Raw genomic sequence first — 12680 nt, 5'->3', positions numbered from 1 at the left:
TACACTATCTATGCAATAGAGGAAGTAAGACGTGTCTAGACTTTAAGGATGATAAGCAAATAATTTTCGACACTAAATGATAAGCAAAACTTTTGACATGCAGACACGGTCGAAGTCCAGACTCACTAATGCATCTAAACAACTATCAATTAGACACACAAATGCAAAACCTGGTTCGCTAAGACCACCGCTCTGATACCAACTTTCATGACCCGTCCTAATCCATCTGGACGAATACATTACATTTGGTTACATCGCAAGGTACTTGACCTCTATATGATACATTTTACAAACATTGCATTCGTTTTTAAAAGACAAACTTTCATTTCATCGACAGTTGATGGCATGCATACCATTTCATAATATATCCAACTATAATTGACTTAGTAATAATCTTGATGAACTCGACGACTCGAATGCAACGTCTTCTGAAATATGTCATGAATGACTCCAAGTAATATCTCTAATATGAGCAAATGCACAGCGGAAGGTTTCTTTCATACCTGAAAATAAACATGCTTTCAAGTGTCAACCAAAAGGATGATGAGTTCATTAGTTTATCATAAACAATCATTTCCAATAATATAATAGACCACAAGATACTCATTTTTCGAAAACAATCTGTGCAGGTCTGATCACTGCTGGAAAATCATTCATACGATTTATAAACACCTGGTAATCGACCTTAACAAAATGCATATAGAATATCCCCCGCATACCGGCATTCCGTACGGTCATGCAAAAGCATACAAACAGGCCACTCTTTTAAATATGATGGTTGTGTACACCTCACAAACAGATCATATCTTTTAAAGCTGGCGGTTGTATACCTATTTTGAAGTACTAAAGCAGTTCAAATTCTCTGACTGGGGCTTGTGAGTGCCCATAGATCTATCTTTAGGATTCGCGTTAATTAGGGTGTCTGTTCCCTAATTCTTAGATTACCAGACTAAAAAGGGGTGATATCCGGTGTATTCGTAACTCAATCGTAGAATGTTTTTAAGTACTTGTGTCTATTTCGTCAAACATTTATAAAAACAGCGCATGTATTCTCAGTCCCAAAAATATATATTGCAAAAGCATTTAAAAAGGGAGCAAATGAAACTCACGCATATAAATATTGTAAAACAGTTAAATAAGCATTTGCATGTATTCTCAGCCCAAAAATGTAAAGAGTAAAAGGGAGCAAATGAAACTCACTCTACAATATTTTGTAGTAAAAATATTCATACGACGATACTGAACAATACAGGGTTGGCATCGGATTCACGAACCTATATCAATTATATATATTAACATGTATAATTGTAATCGGACAAATTTATATATAATTAGTGATATGAATTTTATATTAAAATTTATAGGTTTCCTTAATAAATTAAGTATATTCATTTTATATATAAAAATATTACTATTGTTAAGTTATATGTATTGAGTATAGTTTTTAATAGCTGTTTGATAAATTAAATAAAAAGTGATATTATCTTTTACTAATAATCATAGTAAGTGCTTTTAATAATAATAATAATTATAGTAATAATAACCATGATAATAATAAAGTTAATAATGTTAAGTTGTATTATTTTCATAATATTAGATTTTAATAACTACTTTTAAAATAATAATTTTAATAATGATAAAATGAAATTTCAATAATAATGATAATGTTAAAAATAATAATAATGTTAATAAAAATGAAAATACTTATAATTCTAATAATAATAATAATAATAATAATAATAATAATAATAATAATAATAATAATAATAATAATAATAATAATAATAGTAAAAATAAATAAAATGTTATAAGTTAATAATAATAATAATGATAATCCTTATATTACTTCTTAATGATAATACTAATACTTATGTTAATACTAATAATAATAATAATAATAATCTTAAAATCATATTAATATTAATAATAATAATAACTATAATAATAATATTACTTATAATACCTATACAAATGATACTAATAATAGTCATGATATCAATAATAACAATAAATATAACAACAATAATAATAATAATAATAATAATAATAATAATAATAATAATAATAATAATAATAATAATAATAATAATAATAATAATAATAATAATAATTCTACCTTAAGAGAATTGATAATCCTCAAAAAAATGAAACTGTCACTCCCTGGAATTGAACCCGCGACCTCTCGAAACTCCAACAACCCTCTCAACCATTCCACCACTTCAGCTTTTCTGTTATTATTTGTAACCCATATTTATTTAACCTATTTTCTGCCTCATCCCAATTTAATCATGGCCCAACAACAAATATTCCTAACTGGCCCAAGTGCTTCTATTTTTAATGATTCGTTAACAGCCCAAACCAACAACGAAACAAGCCTACTAAATCTAAAACAAACCTATTAAATGATTTGTTATATGCTGGAATAAAAGAACCGATGATCAACCGAAAAAAATAGCAGTTTTGTTGTATCTTCATTATTTCATCATACGTGTACCATCATCATCTTCATCTTAAATTATCGTATAGTATCATCACTTCACAAACCACCTCGTTCATAATCATAAACAAAAAATTCGAAGCAACAGCTACAGTTCTGGGTTCTTCGATTTGAAACAGTGATCGACGGTGGTGTCGTGCTTTAATGGTGGTTTCTAACAGACAACCGAAGTTGGAACAACCTCGTTAACAGCAGCAACAATGAGTAACAAAAGGTGAGATGGATTGTTCGATTGTAAAGTTGTTGTACATTATCATAAACAGGAAAAATAGTAGGTATCAAACAAACATCGTGGTAGAGGTTGTGATAGTGTTGTAGTGATGAAGATGGTGATCACGAAAAGAAGTTGTAACCGTAGGTGGTAGTGATGCTTTTTGGCTGAACTTGAAACGGAATCAGGAAACACGATGGTAATTATGGTGGTGGTTTGCAAATTGATTGGTGGTGGATGTTGGATGTTTAGTTCTTGTTTGGTTTTAAAAGAAATAACAAAACTTCAGTTGTAAATAAATGGGGTTCGTGGGTGATTTCACCGAACAGAAATATGAGAGAGACATGATGAGAGAGAGATAGAGAAAGAGAGGGAAAGAGGAATTGATATAGCTATAAGGTGGTGTTTAGTGGTGACGGGTTTAAGTTGTAGGGTGGCGGTGGTGGTTTGTTGACGATGGTTCAAGAGGTGGTATGTGTATGATGATGATGTTAGGGTTCTCTTGCCAGGAAAAAAAAACCGGTTTTGATGTTACTCTTCGACCAATGGTGACAAACAAGAGACGATAGTAGTAGAAAGCATGATGGTTTGTCTTGATCTTGTTCTTCGATAACAGCAAGCGACAAAAGGCAAGTTGGTTTGGTGGTTTACGGAGCTCTAATACAACCGTCTGATCATTAACCCTCTGAATAATCTTGAACGGCCCAATGTATCTCGGAGCTAACTTTCCCCTCTTACCAAACCTGATAATACCCTTCCACGGCAAAACTTTCAAGTAAACACGATCACCCACCTCAAAGTTTACTGGACGTCTACGTGGATCAGCGTACATTTTCTGTCTGTCGCGGGCTGCTTTCAACTTCTCACGCGCTATTGCTACCTTGTCTGCTGTTATCTGAACTAATTCTGGACCTGCAAACTATTTCTCTCCGGCTTCTAACCAACAAGTCGTCATTCTACATCACCATACAACATTTCATAAGGTGGCATACCGATACTCGAATGGTAAGTATTGTTGTAAGCGAACTCAATCAAAGGTAAATGTATATCCCACGGACCACCGTACTCTAACACGCAGGACCTAAGCATATCCTCTAGTGTCTGTATAGTACGCTCACTTTGACCGTTGGTCTGTGGATGATACGCTGTACTCAGATTTACCCTCGTTCCCAAACTTTTGTGTAAGCTGTTCCAGAAATTAGACACAAATCTAGAATCCATGTCGGATACGATAGATAATGGAACCCCATGTCAACTAACTATTTCTTTTAAGTACAATTCTGCCAAAGTACTCAACGAAGCTATCTCTTTTGTTGCTAAGAAGTGTGCACTCTTTGTCAGTCGATCAACAATTACCCATATCATATCGTTACCCCTCTGAGATCTAGGTAATTTGGTTACAAAATCCATCGTAATATGATCCCATTTCCACTCTGGAATTTTCAACTGCTGTAATGAACCATAGGGTTTCTGATGTTCTGCATTAACCTGTGCACAAATATGACATCTTTCTACCAATTGAGCAATATCTTTCTTCATCGTTGGCCACCAATACATCGGTTTCAAGTCATTATACATTTCTGTACTACCAGGATGGATAATTAACCTCGATTTGTGTACTTCATTTAAGATCAATTTCCTTAAATCTCCAAGCATAGGCACCCAAATTCGGTTCTTAAACGTCTTAAGTCCACGGGAATTGTCAGTCAGTTGGTCTTTAATTTTAGTCATTAGTTCAGTCTTTAAATTCTCCTCCAATAAAGCTCGGGCTTGAACCTGTCTTATCAGTTCAATAAGGTCTGAAACAATTTCGGTTCTCATAAACTTCACGATCTCCACGGTCTTTTTACGACTTAAAGCATCGGCAACAACATTCACCTTACCTGGATGATACTTTATTTCACAATCATAATCTTTTATAAGTTCTATCCATCGTCTCTGTCGCATATTCCGTTCTTTCTGCTTGAAAATGTGCTGAAGACTCTTATAATCTGTACATATTACACACTTCATACCGTATAAGTAACGTCTCCATAGCTTCAATGCAAATACCACTACAGCCATTTCTAAATCATGAACCGGATAGTTACGTTCGTGTGTCTTTAACTGACGAGAAGCGTACGCGATAACTTTATCTCTCTGCATTAGTACACACCCCAACCCGACAAATAACGCATCACGATAAACCACAAAGTCATCTGAACCCTCTGGCAATGCTAACACTGGAGCCTGACACAATAACTGTTTCAGAGTCTGAAAGGCCTGTTCCTATTGATCACTCCATCGAAAGCTTACATCTTTTCTGGTCAATTTGGTCAACAGACCCGCTATTTTAGAAAAATCTTTTATAAACCGGCTATAATAACCCGCAAGACCCAAGAAACTCTTAACTTCTGTCAGCATCTTGAATTCCAACCCATTACCGCTTCTACTTTCGACGGATCCACTTTAATACCTGCCTCATAGATAACATGACCCAGAAATTGTACCTCTCGAAGCCAAAACTCACACTTCGAGAACTTAGCGTATAACTGCTCTTTCTTTAATAACTCTAACACTAATCGAAGATGTGTCGCATGATCAGCCTCTGTCTTTGAATATACCAATATATCATCGATAAACACAATTACAAACTGACCTAAATATGGTTTACAAACCCTGTTCTTCAGATCCATGAAGACTGCCGGAGCATTTGTTAACCCAAATGGCATAACCAAGAACTCGTAATGCCCATATCTAGTTCTGAACGTTGTCTTCGGTATATCTGATTCTGCAAGTCGATCCTGATGATACCCAGATCTAAGATCTATTTTCGAGAAATACGATGCACCCTGCAGCTGATCGAACAGATCATCGATTCTAGGCAAAGGATGCTTGTTCTTAACCGTCCTCTTATTTAATTCTCGATAATCTATACACATTCTTAACGAACCATCTTTCTTCTTTACAAACAACACCGGTGCACCCCACGGTGAAGAACTCGGTCTTATAAACCCTCTGTCTAATAATTCTTGTATCTGAGACATCATCTCTCTGATTTCAGAAGGTGCTAGCCTATAAGGAGCCTTATCTACTGGAGTTGTTCCAAGAACCAACTTAATCTTATACTCTACTTCTCTTACCGCCGGCAACCCCGGTAATTCATCAGGAAACACCTCAGGAAATTCCGAAATCACCGGAATATCAGTAACAGATCTCTTCTCAATCTTAGCATCAATAACATAAGCCATAAAAGACTCACACCCCTTCGAAAGTGACTTCTTCACCTTCATCATAGAAATCAACGTAAAACTGAACCCACTTCCTTCCCCTCGGGCCACAATACGGGTTCCATCGGTCAAACAGAAGGTCACAATCTTCTTGTCACACTTAATGTGGGCCTTATGTAGGCTCATCCAGTTCATCCCTAACACTACATCAAAACTAGGGATAGGCAACACCAAACAGGACATAGCAAGCGGTCTACCATCAATTTCTATACTAGCTCCAGACACATACGTTGTGACTAGAACCGTCTTACCATCAGCTACCTCTATTCTAACTGGCACAGGCAGCGCAGTAGCAGGTAACCCTAACTTAGTACAGAAATCTATAGACATAAGCGTCCTATTTGCACCTGAATCAAAAAATACTCTAGCAGGTATTGAGTTGATCAAGAACATACCAGTTATGACGTCATCATTATTAGTTGTGACCTCAACTGTCATCTGAAAGGCCCTGGCTTCCGCAGTCGGCGGGTTCTTTCTCTTCTGTCCACTTAAGGTTGTGGAACCCTCGATAGATGCCGAACGCGCCCCTAACCTACCCCGGAACTTGTACCCTTAGACGCCTGACAACTTGCTGAGCGATGACCCGGTTGATGACAACTCCAACACACATTCTCCCTGAAGGAACACCCGTGAGATTCATGACCTACCATACCACATCTTAAACCCCTTCTCGTCTCCTCTGAACACTGCCCACTGTGAGAAGACTTACATTCCTTACAACATTCCTTCTTTCCAGAACCTGAACCTAAACCATCTTGGTTACCCTTACCCTTTTGTCTAAACCCAAACGATTTCTTAGACTTCGAACCAGATTGACTGGTAGCCAGAATACCCTGCGGTGCAATGTTTCCCCAGTTCATTCCTCTAGCTGCTCTTACATTGCTTTCCACCATCTTTGCCATCACAAAATCTTGAGACAACATCGGTGTTGACCTCATAAAGGTCCTGTACTCTGGCAAGATCATGTTCACAAAATGCTGAATTCGAGATTGTTCATCCGGCTCCCACTGTTGCACAAACCTCAACTTGTCCATATACTTCTCAATTACTTCATCAATTGACATCTGCGGCCTCATTCACATCTCCAAAAATTCCATCTTAATTCTATTCATGTCAAACACATTACAGTACTGCTCACATACCTTAATGTAAAACTGTTCCCAAGTAATTATTTTGACTTGTTCTGGAGGGACACTAGCTATCACAGAATCGCACCACACCATTGCTATATCTTTCAACAACATGCTCGCATAAGTTACCTTTAATTCTGGCTCACACTGACAGGCATCAAATGCCTTTTCAACCTCCCGTAACCAATTGGGAGTCATGGCTGGGTCAGTACTTCCCGAGAAAGGAGAAGGTCCACAATCCCTAAATTGTTTAAAGGTACATCTTTTTGGTGGCTGGTATTATTGTTGGAATTATTGTTGTGGGAACGATTGTTGATATATAGGTGGCTGAACTTGGTTCATCATCATGGGATTTTGATATTGGTAGTTAAACTACGGTGGCATGATATGCTGAGGGAATTATTTCTGTAATGGGTATTGGTACTGGTTCTAGTGTATTTAAGGTACTGTGTGTGATTGATCAGTGGCAAAACCCGGTGGTGTATCCTCATTACCCGACTGTCTAGCTAACTCAAGCTCAGTAATCTTTTCCTGAGCTTCCTTAAGTTTACTTTCAAGCTCATGCACATAATTAGCCTCGTAAACCTCTGCCTCATCCTCCACATCTGGAGCACTGAACGTTCCGGGGTGGATCGGGTTAGTAGTGTTCGCATCCCTGTCATCTGCCATATGTGCCACAAAACACTTGCACAAAAGCTTAGTGGATAACTGTTAGTTTACTAAACACTAACATGCACAACATCCTATATTCACTTAGCCCCACCCCACGGACATGTTTGACTTAACTCAGGGTTTAGGAACAAATACGCGCACGTACTTGCTGCTAAACCACGCTCTGATACCAAGTTGTAACACCCTGAAAAGTGGTATCAAGAGCTTCGGTACGGTTTCACGGGAACAATTGCGGAAAAGAGTGATGTGAAGATTGATAAGTTTGATGGGAATGATTTTAGCTTTTGGTAGATGAAAATTGAAGATGTGCTCTATCAAAAGACACTTTACCAACCGTTGAAGGGTGTTAAACCGGAATAGATGACTCAAGGCGAGTGGGAGTTATTTGATAGGCAAGCCCTATGAGTTGTTCGACTTTCTCTGGCCAAGTATGTTGCTTACAACATCGTGGGTGAAATCACAACGATGGGGTGTACTTGAGGCTTTATCTAACATGTATGAAAAGCCATTCGCTTTGAATAAAGTTTTCTTAATTCGGCAATTGGTGAATGCTAGGATGATGGAGGGTTCCTCAGCGGCGGATCATGTTAACGAATTTAATTCGATTTTAACTCGTTTGAAATCGGTGAATATTAAATTCGATGATCAGCTTGAGGCGTTGTTTTTGCTATCTTCATTGCCTAATAGTTGGGCCGTTACGGTTACAGCGGTTAGTGGTTCATCCGGAACTACTAAGTTAACTTTTGAAGGAATTCGGGATTTGATTCTTAGTGAAGGTATTCGTATAAAAGATTCGAATGGAAGTTCGGGTTCGGTTCTAAGTGTTAGTCAGGGAAGAGCTAGGTCAAGAAGTCTATCAAAGAGCAAGAACGTGGTGTGTTGGAATTGTCAACAAGTTGTTCACTATAAGTCAAAGTGCCCGAGTCATGAATCGGGTGGGAGCATATCGACTATGGTGATCGAAGATGCGTTGATGTGCCAAAAAGAGGTTCTTGATGAATCTTGAGTTTTAGATTCGGGTGCCTCGTATCATGTTACCCCATTCATGAACGAGATGGTGAACTTCTAGGAATACTCCGGTAAGGTTCGAGTTGTGAATAGGAGTACACTTGATATTGCGGGTATTGGTGATCTTGTGGTTGGACACTTGAATTATGCTTGGATCTTGAGGAATGTGCCGTTCGTTCCAAAGCTCCAGAGTCGGTTGATTTCGGTTGGGCAATTGGATAATGATAATTTTCATGTCCTATCTAGAGATCAAAAGTGGATAGTGTTTAAGAGAGATTATGTGGTTGCTTGCGGGTTTAAAAGGGGAACCATGTATATGGTTGAAGTTCCTAAAGAGGAATGGCTATGTGATTTTGTGGATGTCAAAAGTCTTAGCATGCTAATGCTTTCCGAAATTGTTGAGGGATCTTGTTTGAGTGAGAGCTCAAAGGAAGTTGAAGCTAGTGATAATTCGGGTCGAACTGGGTACACTAGAGCTTTCGGTACTTCGGGTAGATCCTCTCCAATGGCAACTTTGTTGTGGTCGACCGAGGAAGATGAACAAGAGGTTTTTTTAAGAGTCATGGTTGATGGTACATTCGTACAGTGGGAGTTGGCTCGAGATGGAAAATTGGGTTTGTCAAAAGACGTGTGCACGTATGTGGTCGGTGTTCCAATGATGAAAGCAAAGGCGGTTATGTGGAAGATCAAGGGTGTGATTGCGTTCTCACACGGCTGCCTTGATGGAGTTATCTACATGTTTGATCTACCGGGGGGTTTATTCTTTGCTGGAAATTTGAATTGGGTGGATGATATTGTGTACGGTTGGATCACTTGGGCGTTGGGGTTAATTGGGTCGGGTCGGACTCAAACGACCCGTTATATCCTAAACTACGGAGGTAGATGCCATAGCCAAAGAGTTGTTTTTGTTTCCCAAGCTAGTAACATAAAGATCATATTATAGCTCAACGGTAATTTTGGTGTCGAAAGATTTCACTTGTTCGAAGGTTATCGAAAGTGCTGCGTGATTCTGTAACATCCCAAAATTTGGAGTATTATTTTAAATGGTAATTTAATAATACCAAGGGTGATCGAGATGTTTCGAGACATTGTAGTGACATGAAATATTATTATTTCCAACGATGATATTGTGTTGGGAGCATCGGGAATTGGATGTGCAAAAGTTTGGTGTATGTTGCGAGGTTATGCGCGCGTTCACCGTTTGGGCCATAACTTCCTCATACGAACTCGGATTGAGGTGAATCAAAAGCCCAGACGACTGTAATTTAAGCCCGGACATTTTAAATTCCAAGTTGTGAGCTGGAAGGCTCCAAAAGAACCGCTTTTGGGGCTAGGAGCGCCGATTTTGGCGCTGATCAGGTGCTGTTTGAATTTTTGGACTTTTAATGAAGGGCACTTTGGTCTTTTTACATATGGACGGATTTGTATCCATTAAATTAGATTTGGATCTCGTTTTGGATCATTTTCACATCCACAAACACTCTCATCCATTCTTAGAGAGAGAGAGGGGGAGATTTCTAGAGAGAGATTTAGAGATTTGGGGAAGAAGAAGCTCGATTCTCAACTAAGTACAATAGTTAAAGTTGTTCCTTTCATTCCTAGCTACATTTTGATTATAGTGGTAAGTTCTAACTCCGATTTTAATTGTTTGATTCTTGTTTGGTTTAGGGTTTATGTTAGTGATGAGTTGTAGAACCCACTTCTTGTGATTTTGGGGTTTTTTGGGTAAGATTCATGTAAGTAAACCCAAATTGGTGACTTAGGATTTTGATTGATGAAATTGTAAGTTTGGGTCTTGCGTGTGTTTGTTTAAACCTTAGAACACTTGTGTACTAGTGATTTTGGTGTTGTGTTGACTTGATTTTGGGTGTAAACCCTAATTTAGGTCAAAATGGGTTTTGTGTTGAAATGGGTCAAGTGTTCTTGAGTTTTGGTGAAACAAGTATGTAAATACTTGATTTAGTCGTTAGTAATTATGGGGCGTTTTTATGACTGGTCAAAATGGGTAAATTGAATTGAGTCAAACTTGATGATGACACTAGTATTGGTCAAACGGATGTTAAACACTTTTATTAACTGTTAAATGGCATTTTTGAATGAAAGTAAACGTGGGAAGTGATTTTGGGTTAAAATTGTATTTTGTAGTGTGGGTTTGAAATACCACCCGAAGTGGTAATTGGTTTGTGTCCATTAGGTGTTAAATGAGCGGGTTTTGGCGAGCAAGGTGTGATCCCTTAGCTAAGGGATGTAGGTGTCGGATTCTCTTTTAGGGAAGTGTTATTTATGTGTGAATTGTACCTATGTGTGATATAGGTGGTTACTTGCTCACATTTGAGGACGGAGATCATGTTATACATGACTTGTACGGACATTTCCAAGGTGAGTGGAATAATTATACGTGTATGTATATAATAGTGTGAGATGTGGATTAGTCGCGTTGTTAAGACACCACATTCTATGTAATGAGTGGGTTAGTCGCGGTGTTAAGACACCACTCCGGGAATTAATGAAATGTGGGGTAGTCGCGGTGTTAAGACACCACATAATATGCAACGAGTGGGTTAGTCGTAGTGTTAAGACACCACTCCAGGGTTAGTGACATGTGGGTTAGTCGCGGTGTTAAGACACCATATTGTCGTGATGGGTGGGGTAGTCGCGGTGTTAAGATACCACTCTGGGAAGTTTGACATGTGGATTAGTCGCGGTGTTAAGACACCACATTTGTCATGATGGGTGGGTTAGTCGTGGTGTTAAGACACCACCCGGGGGTTAGTGATACACGGCGTTAAGTACACTAATGGATGTTGTGAACTCCGATGGTCTTTCGCGAGCACCATTCCCTTGTACTATTGGTTAACCATGGTTGTGTGAGTTTTGTATTAGCATATTAAATTGTGAACTATATGATATTGGCAATGCTAGCTTATTGTGAATTGCGATAATTAGTTTTGCATTGAGATTGCATGGTTGTTGAATTGCTAGCTCGTATGTGGTATTGTGTAAGTGTTTGCAAGTAAGTAGATTATATATGTATATGTATAATTATTGCATTCACTAAGCTTTATGCTTACCCCCTCGTTGTTTACCTTTTTGTATAGGTACCATTGGTTGTATTGGAGAATTCTAGTAGCTCGGCTAGGTTGCTAGAAGTTGGCTTATGACGGATTAGCATCGGCTTTGGATGTGGGTTGGGATTTGGTAGTCCCCGGGATTATGCTCTTGGTATCGGGTTGGGATGTCGAGTCTTAATCCTTGTTTTAGTGTAATTGGGTCGAAATTGTCACCTTGATTACAACGGCTCATTTTATTGCAACTAATGATTGGTCATGGTAATGTAAGACTAAAATGTGTAAACGATGGTATTTTGTGTCATAATGAACATGTGTTAGGTTCTTGGAGAGTAAACTTATGCTTGATAATTGGGTTAGGATGGCACTTAGTCAAATTTCGAATCTTCAACATTCAGGTGCAGGAGCGCTGCTTTTATGGCAAAAGCGCTGCTCCTGATCAGCATTTGGTATTCTTTTTGATCTGTCGTCAGAAGCGCTGCTTTTGGCAACAAAAGCGCCGCTCCTTAGTCACAAAAGCGCCGCACCTGTGGTGAGGTGCGCCGCTCTTGCTTAAAAAAAAATTTTTGTCGGTTTTTAATTAAACGATTTGGGGTCGTTTCAAATTCAGGTGCAAATCCGGCGGTATCAAAAGGAGGTATAATTAGCGGGTTAAGTTGTTATTGTAGGAAATTGATGTTGATGATGTTAGGTTACGATGTATGTTGTTTAACGTCTCTTCGAGTGGGAGATTGTTGGAGTGCGAAGCGAGTTAAATAAGGATTTTAAAAACGAGAAAAAAATTCGTTGCAGCTTTAAGCCACCAGAGCGGCTCCTTTAGCCACT

At 38.4% G+C, this 12680-nt stretch overlaps 1 protein-coding gene across 1 annotated transcript; it reads right to left on the bottom strand.

Moving 5' to 3' along the window:
- Positions 1-3822: 3822 nt before the first annotated feature.
- LOC139864413 (uncharacterized) lies at positions 3823-4772 on the bottom strand. Its single transcript, XM_071852993.1, has 2 exons — positions 4371-4772; positions 3823-3894 (listed from the first exon to the last, which is right to left on the bottom strand). Exons 1-2 carry the CDS (start codon positions 4770-4772, stop codon positions 3823-3825), a joined length of 474 nt encoding a protein of 157 aa, XP_071709094.1.
- Between the last annotated feature and the right edge of the window lie 7908 nt (positions 4773-12680).

Source organism: Rutidosis leptorrhynchoides, chromosome 8, assembly GCF_046630445.1.
Source record: "Rutidosis leptorrhynchoides isolate AG116_Rl617_1_P2 chromosome 8, CSIRO_AGI_Rlap_v1, whole genome shotgun sequence".
Lineage (NCBI taxonomy): Eukaryota > Viridiplantae > Streptophyta > Magnoliopsida > Asterales > Asteraceae > Rutidosis > Rutidosis leptorrhynchoides.
The sequence above is the reverse complement of the archived record's forward strand: the minus strand, read 5'-3'. Positions and strand labels throughout refer to the sequence as shown.